Source organism: Neopsephotus bourkii, unplaced genomic scaffold, assembly GCF_033783945.1.
Source record: "Neopsephotus bourkii isolate Nb327-2 ecotype Australia unplaced genomic scaffold, CSIRO-AGI_Nbou_v1 NB_1825, whole genome shotgun sequence".
NCBI lineage: Eukaryota > Metazoa > Chordata > Aves > Psittaciformes > Psittacidae > Neopsephotus > Neopsephotus bourkii.
The window spans coordinates 8,642,823-8,660,650 of record NW_026902298.1 but is presented as its reverse complement, the minus strand read 5'-3'; the positions used below and the strand labels follow the sequence as shown (position 1 = coordinate 8,660,650).

Below are 17,828 nucleotides of genomic sequence, written 5' to 3'. Positions count from 1 at the left end.
TTGACTATATACCCAGCCAACACGGACTTCATTCCTGAGTTTGGACAGTTTGTGATCTCAGCTCCTTCAGTCACCAAAGAAGTAACTGAGAGAAACTGTCAACTTTGTTACAATACTTAAAACATTTTGGATTTAATACTTTCCTCTCGTATTGAGTGATTAAACCAAAACTTCTTTTGAGATAAAGGCAAGACTCTTGAACCTTTTTTTTTAATACAATTTAAATACTACAGTGAAAAAAAGAAACCAATATGAGCTGTGATTTCATCAGAAGTATGTTAATTATATGAGAGTAGGCAGTACACCTGCATTCAGTGAGAGCTTCCATCCCAAGATGTAGAAAGTGGACTTTTGATTACATTGGTCGAAATTGGCAGCTCCACACATGACAAATACCACCTGATCTTTACATGAAAAAGCACTAGTTAAAACCTCAGCTTCTCTTCAGGAGGTCTGCTGCAACTCAGGATGACTGGGCATCATTCACTGTGGATGCTAAAGATCTTATACTGTATTTCACAACAGCTAATACATTAATATAGTAGGTTGGAGCAGAAAGTCTGCCTACTGAAGTGGTCTTCTGCAGCCACAATCATAAGCAATATTCTTACTTCCCTCACCTGATGGGTAATGTAGGACTGATCAACAGCTGCTGTTCAACACACTTAGCTGCACCAGTGATGGGTAGAGACACAAGACTGAAAAGTGATGGTGAATGCATATGCTTAGCATAAAGAAAGGGGGTCAAATAAAGTATTAACATGAGTACAACAGATGCTTCTGCATTCCAACAGATTTCACAGCAAGGCAGGTGTATGAACCTACACTCCAACCATAAATAAAGGAAAATCATTTCAACACAGCACATTGTTTTACCTGTCTTTGCATCTCTTCAATCTGTCGCTGGGGGACGCTTTGCAGAATACTGTACATTTCAGGCATCTTTTCTTCAGGGATGACAACAGAGGCCCTAGGCAAAAAAAAACCCACAGAAAATAAATGGGAAGATAAAAAGAAGTTACACATTAAAAGATGTCAACTACTTTTCCAGTCCAGAATCTTATCCTATTCTAATAGGACACACTCAGGAGGTATTAGCAGAAAGAAGCAGTCTTCTCTCAGTGTAATTGATTATTCTGTAGTGGTTCCTTCGCAGCACCAGCCAGTCTACCCACAGATAATGCCACAAAAGCCAGGACTGATCTGCACAGACAAGCTGATAAATATGGAAGCGAGATACCCAGAAATCCTCATTTCTCATCTCTGGATTGCCACTGCCTTGCTGTCAGCTGAGATATTTGAAGTGACTAACGAGCAATACATATACAAAGAGTCATATCTAGCATATACAGTGCTATGTATGCAAACTAGGAACTTCTGTACATATTATCCCAAGATCACATAACTGGGTGCAGTGCATGCCTGAAAAAATCATCTAAGCTCTTAGTGTACTCAGCTACAGAATAATTATACCTTTCAGTCCCAGATGAACTTAGAAATCATGACACTATATATTGAATTTAGCTTTTAAGTGATGCATATACTTTCCTTAAACGAGCCTGAATGCAGATCAGTTCTCACTGAATTCAAGCACAAGATAATAAAGTAAGTCTGGTTTAGAAAATGTATGATCAGCCATAAGATAATTAAACACTCTGTCACCTCTGCCTCATTTGTTTTCCTCTTGTTTTTGATGCATAATATATCAAGGGCAAAAACTGCATGTATCTTAGTCTGTATTCTACTCCCTGTAGTGCTCAGCACACTTGACTTATCATACAGATCTTATTCAAATCACTGAATGCAATGAAGTCTCTTATGCAGGGATTCAGTGTACAGCAGTGAGGGTACAAACCTCTTCCAGTCCAGAACCTCAGAGAAAGGTAAAATGTAGGAGTCCGCAATAATCACTGGGACACAGCCAGCTTGAAGAACATCGCTCAGCACAGCCTGTCCCAGGCGGGCACCACGCAGAACGACACAGAACGTAGACTCCTGTCAACAAATAGTATCCAACACACAGATGAGGATAAAAAGGGAAGTGTTAGATTTGTATTTCCATTCTATGCTTTGTTTTAATGGACAAACTTCACAATTCTAAACTGAGAAGTAAGTTAAATTTTGAAAGTTTGGCATAACAGGATGAGCAACAATCACCATGCACTTACTGAGTACAAACTGTATGAAGCCAACCTGATTTTCTTCCATCATAGGGCAACCCATCTCCGCGAATAGCAGAAAAACAATAGATTTCATACCTCAACTTCAAAAGGCATTTGACATTTTTGGTAGTACTTTCATAAGCAAATTAAGAAATCATGGGCTAGATAAAGCTCTCACAGCATTTACAGTTACATAAATTGTAGTTACAGAAAGAACTCTAAGTATAAAGCAGTTTGCAGTGGCTCACAGGTAAAACAGTGATGGACCAAATAAGCTTTCCTACGTGCAACAATATTCCATGTGCTCCTTAGTTACCTGAGTAGCAGAATTAGGACCATACGTATTAGATCTTTCAATACTTAAAATCTGGTAGGATTAGCAAGAATAATGGATAACGGGATTAGAGTTTGACATTATATGGATAAATTGACTAAAAAAATAGCCATAGGGTTCAACACTTTGATAAAAATAACCAACTGCATAAACATAAAGCATGAAGTAACTGGCTAAGTTTTGCACTTTGTGGAAGAGGACGTTTCCTAAGGACAGGAAAAGAAAGAGTATTCACATGTCGGCAACATTGTGCTTTTTAAAACCAAACCACCCACAGGTTGTATTAGAATCAAAAAGAAGTACAAATGAAGAAACCTGAAGGAATCACTCACTTTATTCAGTAACAAAAGACCTCAGACATAGCAGTGTGTTCAGCCCTGGGCATTCACTTCCAGGGATAAAAAAGAAACATGATTACTTACCTTGAGAGTATGATCTACAAGGAAAGATAGACTATATCAATACTACTTATTGTGAAGAAGTGAGGGCAGGAGGAAGATGGCGAAAGGGAGCTTCAAAGATATAAAAAGCTGTTGCAAAAAGGAAGAATATAATCCTCTTACTCATGTCCACAACACACAAGGCAAAAAGCCATGAGTTTGAACTGCAGCAAACAACACTTCTTGTCTACACTGCACTCACCCTGTAAATGGGGACTTTAGCTCTCAATGCCGCTGAGGAATCTTTCTACAGATTGCAAAACAAATGCTTGTGGAGATCAGCTACACAAACAAGGAAAAAGCCCAAGTCAGTGTTATCCCCAAATCTAAGAAAGAAAAATTATAAAGTTGATAGAGGGGCTCCCACAGATAAGAAAACATCTCTCCAGCTTGTGTTCTGTGGCCTGAGGAAAAGGAGCCAGAAGGCTCAGCAGGGCAGCAAAACATCAAAATGGAAGTAGGAAACACAAGGGGGATTGCTGGCTCTTCACTTGCTTCCTAAAGCAATCGTTAAGACCTGTGTTCATACCCATAAAGTACTAAAAGCCTTGAAAATCTCATCCAAGAGAAGACTGCAAACAGGAAGCATTAGCAACGCAGAAGCCCAAGAGCCTGTCTAGTAGGAAATCTATAAAGGCAGCGCTGGAAAGGATGAACTGTGACTGCGATCCCCCTTCCCCCATTCTCAGACAGGAAGAGAAGGAAAAGAAGAGTGCAGGGAATGGAAAGAGCAGAGAGGAAGAACACACATTTTAACCATTGACTCACTGGATCACACAGCAGCAGGTGGAAGAAACTCTAGTAAGGCCTGGGAGAGAAAAAAAACCAAAGCAGCCCAGATGTGGACACACATGCTCATCTGCCCAGATAACCATTTTTCCTGTCTAGACAAAGGTTACTATAAATATATCTCCTTGCATCACCACTGTTATCAGCCAGACATTCCGAAGGGAGATGGAAGGCTCTGCAAAGGAAAGTATTTTAACAATCTCTGCATGTGCCAGCTCTCTTCCGAGTTATAAAATCATATATAGCAAGATATAGATATAAATTCCCTGATTTGAGTAATCCAGTCTGTACTTAAATAAAGTAAATAAGAGTGGGTTTTTTTTCCCCCTTGGCTGAAAGTTTAGGACTCAGGGTGACCCTTTCCTCCCCCCTCCTCCACAAGGAATTTTAAACATATTTCCTACAAAACATAACAGGAGGGGTGGAAACTTTGCCTTTCCTCAGCTTGTTTGTTGTTTTATCATCATTTGCTGAAGTTCAAAGACACATTATGTGCTGGTGGCCACAGAGAGAGCACAGTGGCCTGTGGCATAGCTCACTTCACCACACTGCATGCCAAAGCACCTCCGTGTCCATGCATTGCCGAGAGACACAGGGGGCTGAGAACGGTATCTAGTTTTATCTTCACTGACACATCAAAAGGCCTCTGGAAGTTGGGCCAAGGCCACAAAACACATTTCACCTACATGTTTTCATAGCTGCATGCTGACAAGTCTTCTAGCTCAGTCTGCCACATCTATACAGATCATTTTGGAGGGTTTAACTATTAAGCTGCTTACAGAAAATAAAATCTGTCAAAATTCAAGTGGAGGACTCTTCTTTTGCCTCCAGATAAATCCTCATGTAACTCCATTTTTATCTTCCCTCCAATTGATAAAGCCATCCTCTGCTCAAAGCTTTATCTACCAAGGCCAGGAGTGTCGTATGTGAGGAACCAGCTTTAAATTCATGCTTGCTGAAGGTCACTTTACTTGTTATTCTGTGGAAAGTGTAGATTCCAATGTTCTTCCCCAATTTTGAAGTGAGCGCTACTGTCTGGCCTCCAAAACTTTCTCCTCTCATTGCTGCTGGATTTGGCAATATCTTTGTATCATTTTTTAAGTTTACATGACATTATCATGTATTACTAGAAGACCACCATGACCCATCTCATGAAGTTGTGATATGTAAGCAGTGTTTTCAAACTGCAACACAGTTCGAGTACAGAGTCCTTGGTTCTCTTAAAAATAAGAATAAGGTTAGGATATAATATCCAAGGTAACATAATGAATTATGCAGCTTCAAAACACAGCCAGCAAGTCAACCCATTCCAAGGAATTACCCTACCAGTGCTAAATGGGATCAGCTAAGGCAGCTACAGGTTGGGCAGAGAAGTGATTTAGAGCAGCCCTGAAGAGAAAGATCTGGGGGTGTTGGTTGATGAGATATTTAACATGAGCCAGCAGTGAGCACTCGCAGCCCAGAAAGCCAACCATATCCTGGGCTGCATCAAAAGGAGTGCGACCAGTAGGTCGAAGGAGGTGATCCTGACCCTCTACTCTGCTCTTATGAGATTCCACTTGGAGCAATGGGTGCTGTTCCGGTGTGCTCAACACAAGAAGGACATGGAACTGTTGGAACAAGTCCAGAGGAGGCCACAAGGATGATCAGGGGCTGGAGTACCTCCCGTATGAAGACAGGCTGAGAAAGTTGGGGCTGTTTAGCCTGGAGAAGAGAAGGCTGCGTGGAGACCTCAGAGCAGCCTTCCAGTATCTGAAGGGGGCTACAAGGATGCTGGGGAGGGACTCTTCATTAGGGACTGTAGTGATAGGAAAAGGCATGATGAGTTCAAACTGAAACAGGGGAAGTTCAGGTTAGGCACAAGGAAGAAGTTCTTTACTGTGAGGGTGTTGAGGCCCTGGAACAGGTTGCCCAAAGAAGTCGCAAATGCTCCATCCCCGGCAGTGTTCAAGGCCAGGCTGGACTGAACAGAGCCTTGGGTGACATGTTGTAGTGTGAGGCATCCCTACCTATGTCAGCAGGGTTGGAACGAGATGATCCTAAGGTCCTTTCCAACCCAAACCATTCTATGATTCTAAGACAGTCACCAAGTGGAAAAAGTTTGAAGGAGAGGCAACCTCACCTGCAGCACTTGAGGATAATCAAAGACTTGATTCTTGTGACAGCGTTTGCGAACAGCAGGGACCCCATCGGACAGATTTGTACACTTGTCTAGGATCAACACTGATTCCCCATTCTCAGCTTGAAGTGCTTCCAGCTCAGACCGGTACTCTGGGTGCAGAGACATTTGAGATGACAGGATGAAATACCTGCGAGGACTGAAAAACCACAGCTGGGTTACCTGACAGCACAGGGAGTTTACTTCCAAGATGCTCTAGAACACATTTCCTTCCATCCTGGAAAAGCAGAGCAAGATTAACTAAATGTGGACACGCTGCCAAGACCCTGTAATATTCAAAACAAGGCTGGAAAGAGTAAAAATGTAATATAATTAAATCTTGGATAGTAAGTGGCTCAGCATTATTTACAACTTTGAATACTTGGAAACAGTGCTTATTACATTAGAACAGGCATTTGCACTGTAAGCTCTATTACAAATGGAAAGAAACATTATTTAGCTGTGTATTAAAACAGCTTGTCATTGACGCCAGGACTGTTTATTCTTTCATTTGGTGTTTGTGTCCTATACCAATGTAAACAGGACACTGAATGCTGCTGCTACTTTCTCCTCCCATGAATTTTCTTACAAATTTTAAGTGAAAAAGAAGATACTGAACTGACAGCTCACCTACCCGATGCTCATATAGTCTTGATACAGTGACGGCAGTAACAGGACAAGCTCATCTCATTAGATGTGATTCAGTTCTGCCCCTTTAAAGCAACATTTCCAGGACAAAGCTGAAGACCCATTATCCCATTCACACTCAACTCCTACCATGCTCCAAACCCATGAATATTTAAGATGTGCCTTAATACCGAACTGTTACAAGACATAATTAACACTGGAGGTAAATCACAGAGGAATACAGCCTCAAAGTAGGTACTCAGTGCTTTAAAAAGTTATGTTAAAGTTAGAAAACAGCATTTCATGTAATATCTACTCATTCTCATCTACTTTCCTTCCCTTTTTAAACAGGCCAGACTGCTCCACTGCTCCCCCCTGAAAGGAACACACAGCGAGTGCCTGCCCTCACGCTGCCAAAAGAACACAGGAAACACGAAGCCTGCACTTAGGATTCCAGTTCTACTCCACGTGATACTATCTTTAATTTACAGCTCTGAAAACACACATATAAACACACATTTCATAAAGTCAGACCTCTCCTGCTGCTCTTCTCACCTCTTCTACTCATTTTCACGCTGGTCACTTGAGTTGCTCCAATTAACAGATGAGACATTCTTTTTACCAAGCCTCCAGCTGCTACCAACTTGCTACCAGCAGCTCTACTGAATATATATTTCCAGCAGAGGTGGAATTTTAGTGTTTTAAACAATCCAACTAAAAAGGAGAGTAAATCAAACCCCCCCCCAGTTCAGCTCTGTAAGGGGAATAAAAAAGGATTTGCCTTAAAAACAAAGGAACTACTGCTGCAGATGAGTGATAATAAATGCCTGTAACCAGCTAGAAATTATGCAGGTTTGTGCATATGTTTAAAGCCAAATTTTGCTTTAAAACAACCATCATGCTATGATGCTCCAAATCTTGTTATATCAAATCTTGCAACAAAAGTACATCCCACCTCCTAGGAAATAACATACTGGTGTAGTGGAATGTAAGAATTCATCCCAAGCAAGCCTGAATTCTGAGCATCATCCCCTTGTCATATTCCTGCATAAAGCAATTGAACTCGTGAATGTGTTTCAATTAGCAATGCTAACTGGCCACTAGATGGTAGTCCGGAGACAACAGTCTGTTCCACACACACAAAAACCACCACCTTTGAGAAATAGGGAAGCTCCAACACCTTCACTGAACACAGATTCAGGCACTGCAATAGCTCCCATGTAACAGTTTCCCTTATCCAACCTAAAACCAGACAAAGCATTTAGCTGACTACACGAATGTGAACAGCATGACTGCATCTGTCCTTACAATTGGTTCTATACATGCTGATGCTTATCATCACCTTCATGCTTTCCAGGCAGAAATACAAAGCAGGCTTTCACTCCGTAATAAAAGTAGTAGACTGTAGTAATACTCGAGACCTATGAAGAATCAATTGGGATGCAGCCAGATGTCCCTACACTGGCCTGGTCCAGGAGCATCACAAACAGGACCACAGAGGGTGGAAGGAAAGCAAACCACTGCAGCACAAGTTTGGGCTGGAATTGACTGTGGTATCTTCCCTGGAGCAGCTCAGAGCAATAGCAAGAGCACTGCCCTTACCAGAGAAGACAACTGAAGCCAAAGTACAATAACTTTTTGTGTCCAATAGTGGCAGCACCCTTTCAGTTAGTCTTCAACTTGAGTAATTCATGTTCTCTGAAGGATACTGTCAGAAAAAAGGACCTAAAGTTCCTGCATTTCTAAACGTGATCTTCACAATCAGCTGACACACCATTTACCTCCACTGTTTCAGTCTGCCCACCTTTTAAACTGTAACAGAGGTAAGACTGTTAATTACACAGCTGACAATGTTTCACTGTAAAAGGCTTATAAAATATTAAAAGGGTCTTCCATAATCAATCAAAACATGTATTTCAGACTTCTACCTACTCTTGTTCTGAAGACATGAATGTAGCAGAGAAAATACTGCTTTCCACGGTAGCTCAGTGTGATGGCTACTTACATTCCTTGTTAAAATCAGTGCTTTATTTCCCACTTGTCTTGTTTTACTTCCAGCTACAAGGTCAGGGAGGGGGCATTGTTTGTGTTTATGTCTTATTCCATTACTTTGGAAAAGATAACATCAGAATTCTAAGCTCTGAATGTAACTATTCCCATAATGAAATCAGTTCTCATTTTTCTTTTTCATGAGCTAACCACACTAACATCCTTCAGATTCATTCTGCAAGAGCTGCTTCCCTTCAGAGCTGTATTTGCAGGCTTCTCCTGTTCCAAACTCTCAATGTCATTTTGAAAGCACTTCAGAACCACAAAAACATCTAAACTGATTTATGAAGAATGTATCCATAAGACACACAGAGGTAAAGATCACATCCTCGCTGCTATCCCCCTCTTACTCATTCAGAGTTTGGCTTGGCCGATACTACCTGAGGCATTCATGTTGATCCCCACGATCCCTTCCATCTCTTTAAAGTCACAAAGGGCATATAGCACAATGCTTTTAACATTGCATTAGTGATCTTTTGCTGTTACTTTGCTTTTAAGTATCCTAACGTAAATTGTCTAAAGTGATCAAGTATTAGGGAATCTGTATTGCTTTGAATTAGTGCCCAGCTTTACTTACACTTTAAAGAAACCAAACATAACAACTGTTTTTCTTTGTATGCTAAATACCTTGTCAGTTCAATGGAAATACGGATTCCAATTCTACTGGAAACACTGTCATGCTGTAGTATTTCACAACTCAGTTTCTGGAGTGGAAAAAACCCAAATCCCTCAAAAAGAAATCCACAGTTTATAGCTAAACCACGTGTTGGCAGATGAGTCAAAGCCTTTAGCATTGGAACCATCACATATTTTAACAGTAAGAGCTATTAAAAGCAACCCTTACAACATTGCCTAAGCCCACCAACCAGTCAGTAGCTATACTTCTATTTTACCAGCATCAATATTAAACTTGATACTGAATATACTTTGCCCAATTCATGGTAGTTCCTTTACCCTGGTCCTCTTTCTGGCAGATCCACCTCTGCTGACAAGGGGCTGTAAACAGGAATACTGACATCATAGCCTTGCCGGTAAGTCCACGTGGAAAAGCCTCCACCAGCCAGCAGAGCTCTGAAAAACACAAGAAAATGGCTTTAAACAGAGTTATGCAGACCATTCAAACCCAGGGCATGATTTACTGATTGTCATTACCAGAACATCAGGAAGATGCACGCTCTGAGACAAGTTTTGCCCTCAGTTTTTGCCAGTGGTGCGTATCATGCAGCTTTTTGGTCCACTTGAGTTTTCATGGACTGGGCTTAGTACCAGATTGGATCTAGTCATTAGTGGAATACTTATGATTGTGTATGATCACTCAGGAATGGACCATTTATTTAAGTCATTGTGATAACTTTGCATTTTTGCAAGCTTATATGTCCCAAGTCAATTTTAATATAAAGAAATACACTGTCAATTATTTATAGTAACTAAAATACCCCTTGATGCCTGCACTAAAATAGGGTATAGCTCAGCTCTCAAAGTGTTAGAGACAAACTGTATTCCAGATACAAGTTCAGGTACAATAACAGTTTCAGTGACTTTGGAATTCTTAGGCTGGAAAAGAAAACGGAGTTATTTACAACTGTATTTTCAAAGGGATTATACAAACTAGTGAAAAATGCTATTCACAGAGAGCATGACAATAAGAACTCTGCATGTTATGAAGCTAAATCCCAGCAGTAGAGACTGTTTTGGGACACTGTGTGCCAGAAAGCATGGGAATCATCCAAGACAGATAAATTTAGATGTAACTCAACCTCCCAACAGGATGACCCTGATGGGACCTTTTCCTAGATGGGACAACCTTTTGTGACACAGAAGAGCTTTAAGAAACAGAAGAGCATAATGTGTATGGAATAAAGCAATACATTGCTCACAGTGCCAGAAAAATGGCTTGTTACTATCTCCTATCCCAAGTCAGGCTTTGAAACATGCTAGAGAGGACATCAGCTTTCCAGTTGTTTTGTCATCTCCAGCGACCAGGTGGCACCACGAACACACCATCCTATTGCCAAAAGCTCAGATTCAGCTTCTGGAGTGAAACTTCTCAAACAGCTGATCAACCTTTCAGTCCTTTGTCACCAAACAGCAGGGTGTGTGATACTTCAAATTGCCCCAGGCAGACTGGGTCTGCTTAAGGTACCATACCAAGTAGTTTGGAGAAAATACTCCAAATCATTTCTCTCCTTCTCCGTGGAAGGAAGCAGAACACAAGTACACCACTACAGTAGGCACACTGCCAATCCATCAGCTGATATCCTTGTTTTCAGGTATCACTGAATGAAATCCTTAGTGTAGTGTTCGGAGAAGCTGTTTTTCCACAGCTGTTACACAACAAGTTATCATTATACCTAATTATAATCCAATACCTATCATTTTTTCCCATTGGAACATCGACACCAGTATGTTCTGCCTCTTCTAACTCCCATCAGATGTCCCATGGGATACTTCACTTCCTGCTCGGACCTACAGCACAGTTGTTCAGCATGCAAACACCACAGCACACTTTGCCATAAATGTGACTTCACCTACATAGTCAAGCAAGCAGTCCTAAGTGTCATTTAAGAAACCCTTTGAAAATCCCAGGCTCTGGATTAGAGGATCTGGATTAGAGATGCATTTCAGCCTGATGACAATTACAAAATCAGAACAACTTGCCCTTTACTCCTCTTCACTCAGAACTCAAACTATAGGAGCACCTTGAGAACGAGATGATAAATCAGCAATGTTGCTGAGTGAGAATTTATGTTCCAAATCAAGTGATTATATTGGATTCCTTCCCAATATGCCTTTGGGTGACATGTACAATGCTGCTGTAACTAGCTCTCACCCTTGAAGCCACATGTTCCATGTCTTATCCACATTAACTCAGTTATAAGCAGGGAGAAAAAACTGGCTTGGGTGTTGCTGGTCTTGCACTTCATATCCCCCTTCTCCTTTTTTAACCCCCCCTAATTGGGAAACTACAACCAGATTGTTTTAATTGGATCCCGTGAAAACATGACAGCACCTCATCAACCTTGAGAAAGCAGGTGTGTGTCATGCAGAGTTTTACCTAAATAAACCCACAGGGAACCAACACCAGTTAAAGAACTCCACTCAGATTTTCACTGTACTGTGCAGTAAGAGAGTAGAGACATTAACTCCTAATGTACTCAAGACAAATAACCTTTAAATTGCACCGATCAGCAAGAAATAAGCCTGGTCTTGAGCAGCTTTTTGCCACTTTTCAGGTATTGATCCTTCTTTCTCTCTCTGCAGGAAGTGTCCCAACTGGCCTGTGCAGTAAATGTTGCTGCCCAGCTGCCATCATCATGAGCTTTCTGCCAAACTTCACAAGTCACTGAAACCCAATTCATCAACTGAAGCAGAACAAAAACTTGTCTTAGTTCATATGTTCAATTCTACAGCTACCAAGTGGCTTTGCAAAAGAAATCCTTTCATCCTCATAAGCGTACCAAATTCAATAGTACTTATTAACAGACAATAAAGAGCTCATTTTTTAAGTTTTATGGCAGGAGATTACACATGTTATGGCACCTAATACCTACAACGCAGCTTCCATGCCCACAAGGCAGATTTCCATCTTTGAAATTATGGAATGAAACGCTTTTACACTGTCTTTGGAAATTGGATTTAAAGATCTAACAAACAAACAACCCTTCAGTGAGGTAACTTTTTAGCTAAAGACTTTTCCAGATGTAAAGATATAATTTAATTCCCCTTGGTGTATAAGGTCTTATTTTACCTGCAATTAATATTCTGCAGCAACTCAACAGAACACAACTTGATTAAACATCACGATTCACTCCTGTTCAGCTATGTATGACCTCTGATATGTGCCAAATAGGGAAGGAAGGCCATGCTCCCTATGCAAATTTCACAAATGTTACCTGTGTATTTCATGAGTGATGCACAAAATCCCACAAATCCAATCTTTCTGGAACTGTACTGGTGCAGTTCAGACCACTCGTTCAGAACCAAGTGAACTTTGCCAATGTACCTTCATCTTGGCCTGCAGCTTATCACCATTTGAAGCTACACCACTTTCTTAACTACCCATTCTGTAAGTGTAGACACTCCCAAATTAAAACACACACACACAGATTGCTTGTTCTGTTAGACACGAACTAAGAATTCCAGAGTTCTCCAAAATCATTCCATAACCTCATGCACCATCAGTTTCCTGTAGTACAGGTTCTGTACTATACTGAATGAAGTCTAACTGCTGGCTGCCTGCAAAAAGGAGTTTCCACATTTTCTCCATCCCAAGCACTGTTATTGCCTCTCTTATGTGTTATACCTAGCGATCATACAGCTGCAGGGTGAGTCAGTTTGGCAGGCTATGACAACAGCTGTATGCCAAAATAGATTTGGGTGTTTTATTCCAATTACTTTACTTTCCATGTTAGCATAACAAACTCTTAGAACAAACACCTACCAAAATAATACACTTCCTGCTTACTAAGCCAAGTCACATAAGACCAAATACGAATGGACATTTGACATAGAAAAAGAAGTTAAAAAAACCCCAACAGTTGTACAGTGTTAGAACTCTACTGCATCCAATTAATGAACCTATTTCTTCAATAGACACGTGCATCTGCAGATACACAGTCCCAGAGCAGTCTATTCCAATAAGCAGAGCATCATTAAATGAAAATTCCCCTTAAGAAGTATAAATCTTAAGATAACACATCCAAGTATTTACTAGGAGATCAAAAGGTTTGGTTATGTAGGAATGATGCTTTACTGCCCTCTTCAGGCTAAACCACATGAAAGTTAACATATTTCATACAGAGAAGTAAAAACCTAAAGCCTTGCTTCACAGCCAGTGATGTAATTACAATGAGTAAACTTACTCTTTGAACATATCCTGAAAAACATGTTCTGTTCTGGCACCGAAGGATGTTTTAAATCACCTTTGGTGCAAAGAAATCAAGATATACTCCATACACAATGATCTTAGCAAAGATCTCCCATCAGGCAAGATTTTGTTGACGTTTGGCAGAAGAAAGTTAACCTTGACCTTCAAGAGAGGAACTGGTTACAGGGGACCTAATGCAGCAGAACTAAGCACATACAGGCTAATCCAGTAGAAACATTCAGTAATGGTGTCGAAACTAAATATGTTTGTCTTACTGTTATTCCAGTTTTCTTTGCCTTACAAACTCCTTTCCTCTTCCAAAAGGAAACTATTCTGCAAGTGCAAATTGAGCTCATGATTCGTGCCTTTTAAGTTTCTGGCAAATATTTTCATAACACACTTGTCAGAGAATAACTAAGAGCATTTATTCAATTACTAACACAGTGCAGTTGTTAAGACAACAAAAACAACTGAAATGCACCATAGTTCTATGAAGTAGAGCAGCTGCTTTAAAAAGCCCTTGAAGACTTGTGTCAGAAAGCTGCAGTTACAATCATTTTTTAACTCCTAATTTGCATCAAATGGGACATTCTGTAAAGCATTCAGCTTTAGTAACACACAATATACACATCTAACCTGAAGACTTTCCATCCTTACAGCAAGCCCAACAGTTAAGAGTAAATGCTCTCAGCCACATCACATATAAAATTAAGGATAGGTCTAAACTGTCAGATTTCAGGAGCCAACTTGTCGCAGAGAAGACAAGGACTTCTCTACTCTTTCTTTTTGAGAAGGAAGTCATATTCCAGCTTTGTAAAGGTTAAGGAGCACATCCTTTGCCATCAGATGTACTTCTGAGCATCAGCTTCTGTACTTCTGTTTCTTCACTGGCATTTAAACCCAGATCTGTGCATTCAAACACAGCAAAACTCATACCTATCTCTAGGAACATCTAGGGCGGTGTTATAATCTGGTGGCCCTCCAGGCAGCATATTGAAGAGCAAGTGGTTTGTGCCTCGATCCCACCTAAAGCAAAAGAAGAAACAGACAGCAATTAGAAAGGTTTTCTCCATATAGAGATGGTAAGTTCTGTCAAAGCCTAGCTCTGGCATTGGCTCACTGCATCCTCCCCTCCTGCATTAACCTCACTTTTCTCCACTTTGTGTTCTTTCAATTCACACACTAAAGTTTCAGGAAATACCTGGATAACTGTGCCAAAGCCTGAGCTGTCTCCTTGATACGGAGTGCGTTCTGATTAAGGACATCTATGGATGGCACAAAAAGGCAGGCGTGGTTCACATCATCAGTGTAGAATTCACTGTCAGAGATGGCAGTCAGCAGCTCATTGTATTCCCTGGAAATGGTGTTGCTCACCGAGGTCCCATATTCATCCACATACTTCTTCAGGGAGTAGATGTATACCTTGATTTTGTTTTTGGGATTGAAGCCACAGCGATAGACATCGAAGCAGGTATGCATCCTGCAGCTGAGGTCTCCCCGCTCAGGAATGGGGCTGTCAGCAGGAAGCTTGACCACAGGCACATCATGGACACTGCGTTTTTCAACGGTCCAGTCATTGGATGACTCAATAGAGTGAGGCCAGAACTGGAATATTCCTGTGGCAATTAGGCCAAGCAGAACTATGGAGAAGAGCGTGATGTAGTAGATGCGATGCTTGGTTTTCATCCTTGGGATGAGGGCTGGACCCCGGGTGTTGTATTTGGCTGACGCACACATAATGGAATCAATTATCTCTTGTCTCTACAAAACAGAAAGAGCAAGGTTTTAGGATCTTCAAATGCTCACATGTCCCTCTGGAACATAAGATGCCAACTGGGGCTGCTACCTGGCAAGGACAACAGGAGGCTGATGTGCTGGGTTCGGCTGTAATGGAATGATGTTGACAAGTTAACAAGCACAAGACAGAAAAGAACATGGCTTGGGCAGTGAGGGGAGGAAGAAATCCCAGACACTACAGAAGTGGTAAGTCCTTGTAGGTACCACTCCATCTACATCTAGGTGAATTCATGGTGAATACTAATAAAACAATGAACTGCTCATCTAAACCTGGATACCCCACAAAGGGCTTATAATGGGGCACCACAGAGAACTTAGAATCACAATGATGCTCCCAGTGTAAAGTTGCTTTCAAACTGAATTTTGCAGGAGCCCCACCATAACCAGCTAGACTGATGCTACTCTTCTGTCAAGAAAAGGCAATTTTTCATCTTTTACACAAACAGTTGTGGTTCAAGCAAGAGACAATTTATATTAAATACAGACTGAAGAATCAGCTACTTGTTGCATGCAAAAACCTGTTTAGGTGTTCAGGTAAAGCTTCCATACTAAATAGATCCAACCTGAAATCTCCACAGAGTTTTTAAAGGTAGTAAGCATGTTTTTCCTGAAAAAGGTGGATGGTATAATGATGTGTTTTCCTTTTGGACAAATGGGATGTTTTCTTGCTTTGTGACAAAGAAAGAAATTCTGACAGTCAACTGCGCAGTAGACAACACATATGAATAAAAGAAGAATTAATAAGGCATTAAATGATCTCTGTAATGAACTGGGTTATGGTTATTGGCAGTGCTCAACAAAAGACTGTTTGGGTTGGGTGGCTAATGCATAAAATAACTGCACTTAGAGCAGCACAAAAATAATCTCAGAGGCTAATAGATATTCCACTTTTACCAGTTGTTTTCATCAATTCATATTCACATTCTGATTCTGGAGACTGCTTTTAAAACTTACTGTACAGGACTATACATGTACAATGCTGTTAGCATGACAACTACCAGGATCACAGAATCACAGACTGGTTTGTGCTGGAAAGAACCTTAAGATCATCCAGTTCCAACCCCCCTGCCATGGGCAGGGACACCTCACACTAGAGCAGGTTGCTCCAAGCCCCTGTGTCCAACCTGGCCTTGAACACTGCCAGGGATGGGGCAGCCACAGCTTCTCTGGGCACCCTGTGCCAGCGCCTCAGCACCCTCTAGACAGATTCAATGCTTCATTACTATCAGTTTTATAACTAAAAACTGTCCATACACCTCTGACTATTAACCACATTATTCCTCCTTCCTGACAGAATATAAACCACATTATTCCTCCTTCCTGGAGGTTTATATTCCTGATAGAGGAATATAAACCACATTATTTCTCCTTCCTGATAGAGCACCAGAACCACCTGTATAAAGACAAATCTTCCACATTGGCAGCAAGCACTTCAGTCACCCAGCAATGCTGTATAGACCTAAGCATGGAGAGGGGAAAACCTCAACGGAACATAACTCTCCACCCCTGGAAACGTTTAATCACTGCCACACAGCACACAATCCGCTCGGGCCACCGGCGGGCACAGGACAAGCACCTGGAGTATTGGAATAAACAGGGATAGGACACAGCAGCCAAAGGAGGTGAGAAAACCACTACGGGGTGAAACTGACGCGGTAACTGACAGCACCGCAGGGCCCAGACCGATGCCCGAACACAACCGGCAGCAGCCAGGCCCTCCGCCCGCTTCCCTTGCCCAGCGGACGGAACCGCCCGGGGACACCGGCAACGCCCGCGACAGCCCCGCACAGCGCCGGGGCAGGACCGCTCCCCTCCGCCGCCCAGACTCACCTCCGCCCGCAGTCGCTCGGGCCCGCCCGCCCGCGCCGCCAGCTCGGTCACGGCCGCTTGCAGCGGGGCTCACCCGGCACCGACCGCCGGTCCCCGCCGCCTCCGGGCCTGGCAGCGCGGCCTGCGCATGCGCGGAGCCCGCCGGGCACCGCCACCACCACCCGCGGTACGAGAGCGGCGCAGCCCGGCGCAGCCACAGCGAAGGTCGCCACCGTGCGGCGGGAGGGCGGAGCGGCATGGGGGGGATCAGGGCTCGGTGCGGGGGAAGGAGGGGATGAAGGGTGCCCTCCCCTCAACTCCCTTTGGATTTCGTGTGGCTTCCAACCTATTTTAATGGGCTAAAACCAGCATTTTCAAAGGTAAGCACTTCTGTGCCTGGTCCTCCCGCACCTCATGTTCCTGCCACCACAGCTATGGCTGCTACAGCCATACAACCCACCACAGGAGCTGGCTGCTCAGCCTGTCCCCCCCGGAACCTGCTTCACACCCAGAGCAGCTTTCCTGCCTGCTGGGGACTCCGTTTCCTTCTAACACTGCACCGGATTTAGCCCCACGCTAAAGCCTGGCTGTGGGATTTGGGAAAGCCTCTTCCCACGGCAGGGATGCTCTGAAGTGAGGAAGGGTGCTGGAACGGTGTTGGTGTTCAAAACCGGTATCGGTGAGATGCCACTGCCCTGGTTTTCCACACATTTACAATCCTGGCTCGCTTTCTTCCAGTCCTGTGCGCCTTTCCAGAACTATGGAAACTTGCTCAGGGCAGCTGTGGCTGCCCCAT

At 42.5% G+C, this 17,828-nt stretch overlaps 1 protein-coding gene across 1 annotated transcript in view; it reads right to left on the bottom strand.

The window, feature by feature from the left end:
• Positions 1–17,206, bottom strand: part of EXT2 (exostosin glycosyltransferase 2) — a 76,883-nt gene extending 59,677 nt beyond the window's left edge. The window contains exons 1-7 of the mRNA XM_061343606.1: positions 17,054–17,206; positions 14,628–15,187; positions 14,363–14,452; positions 9,514–9,630; positions 5,848–6,043; positions 1,856–1,995; positions 877–970 (exon numbers count right to left, since the gene is read on the bottom strand). Of these exons, the coding sequence (XP_061199590.1) occupies positions 877–970; positions 1,856–1,995; positions 5,848–6,043; positions 9,514–9,630; positions 14,363–14,452; positions 14,628–15,163 (1,173 nt within the window). The 5' untranslated portion in view covers positions 15,164–15,187; positions 17,054–17,206. The remainder of the gene's footprint in view (positions 1–876; positions 971–1,855; positions 1,996–5,847; positions 6,044–9,513; positions 9,631–14,362; positions 14,453–14,627; positions 15,188–17,053) is intronic.
• Positions 17,207–17,828: the final 622 nt, after the last annotated feature.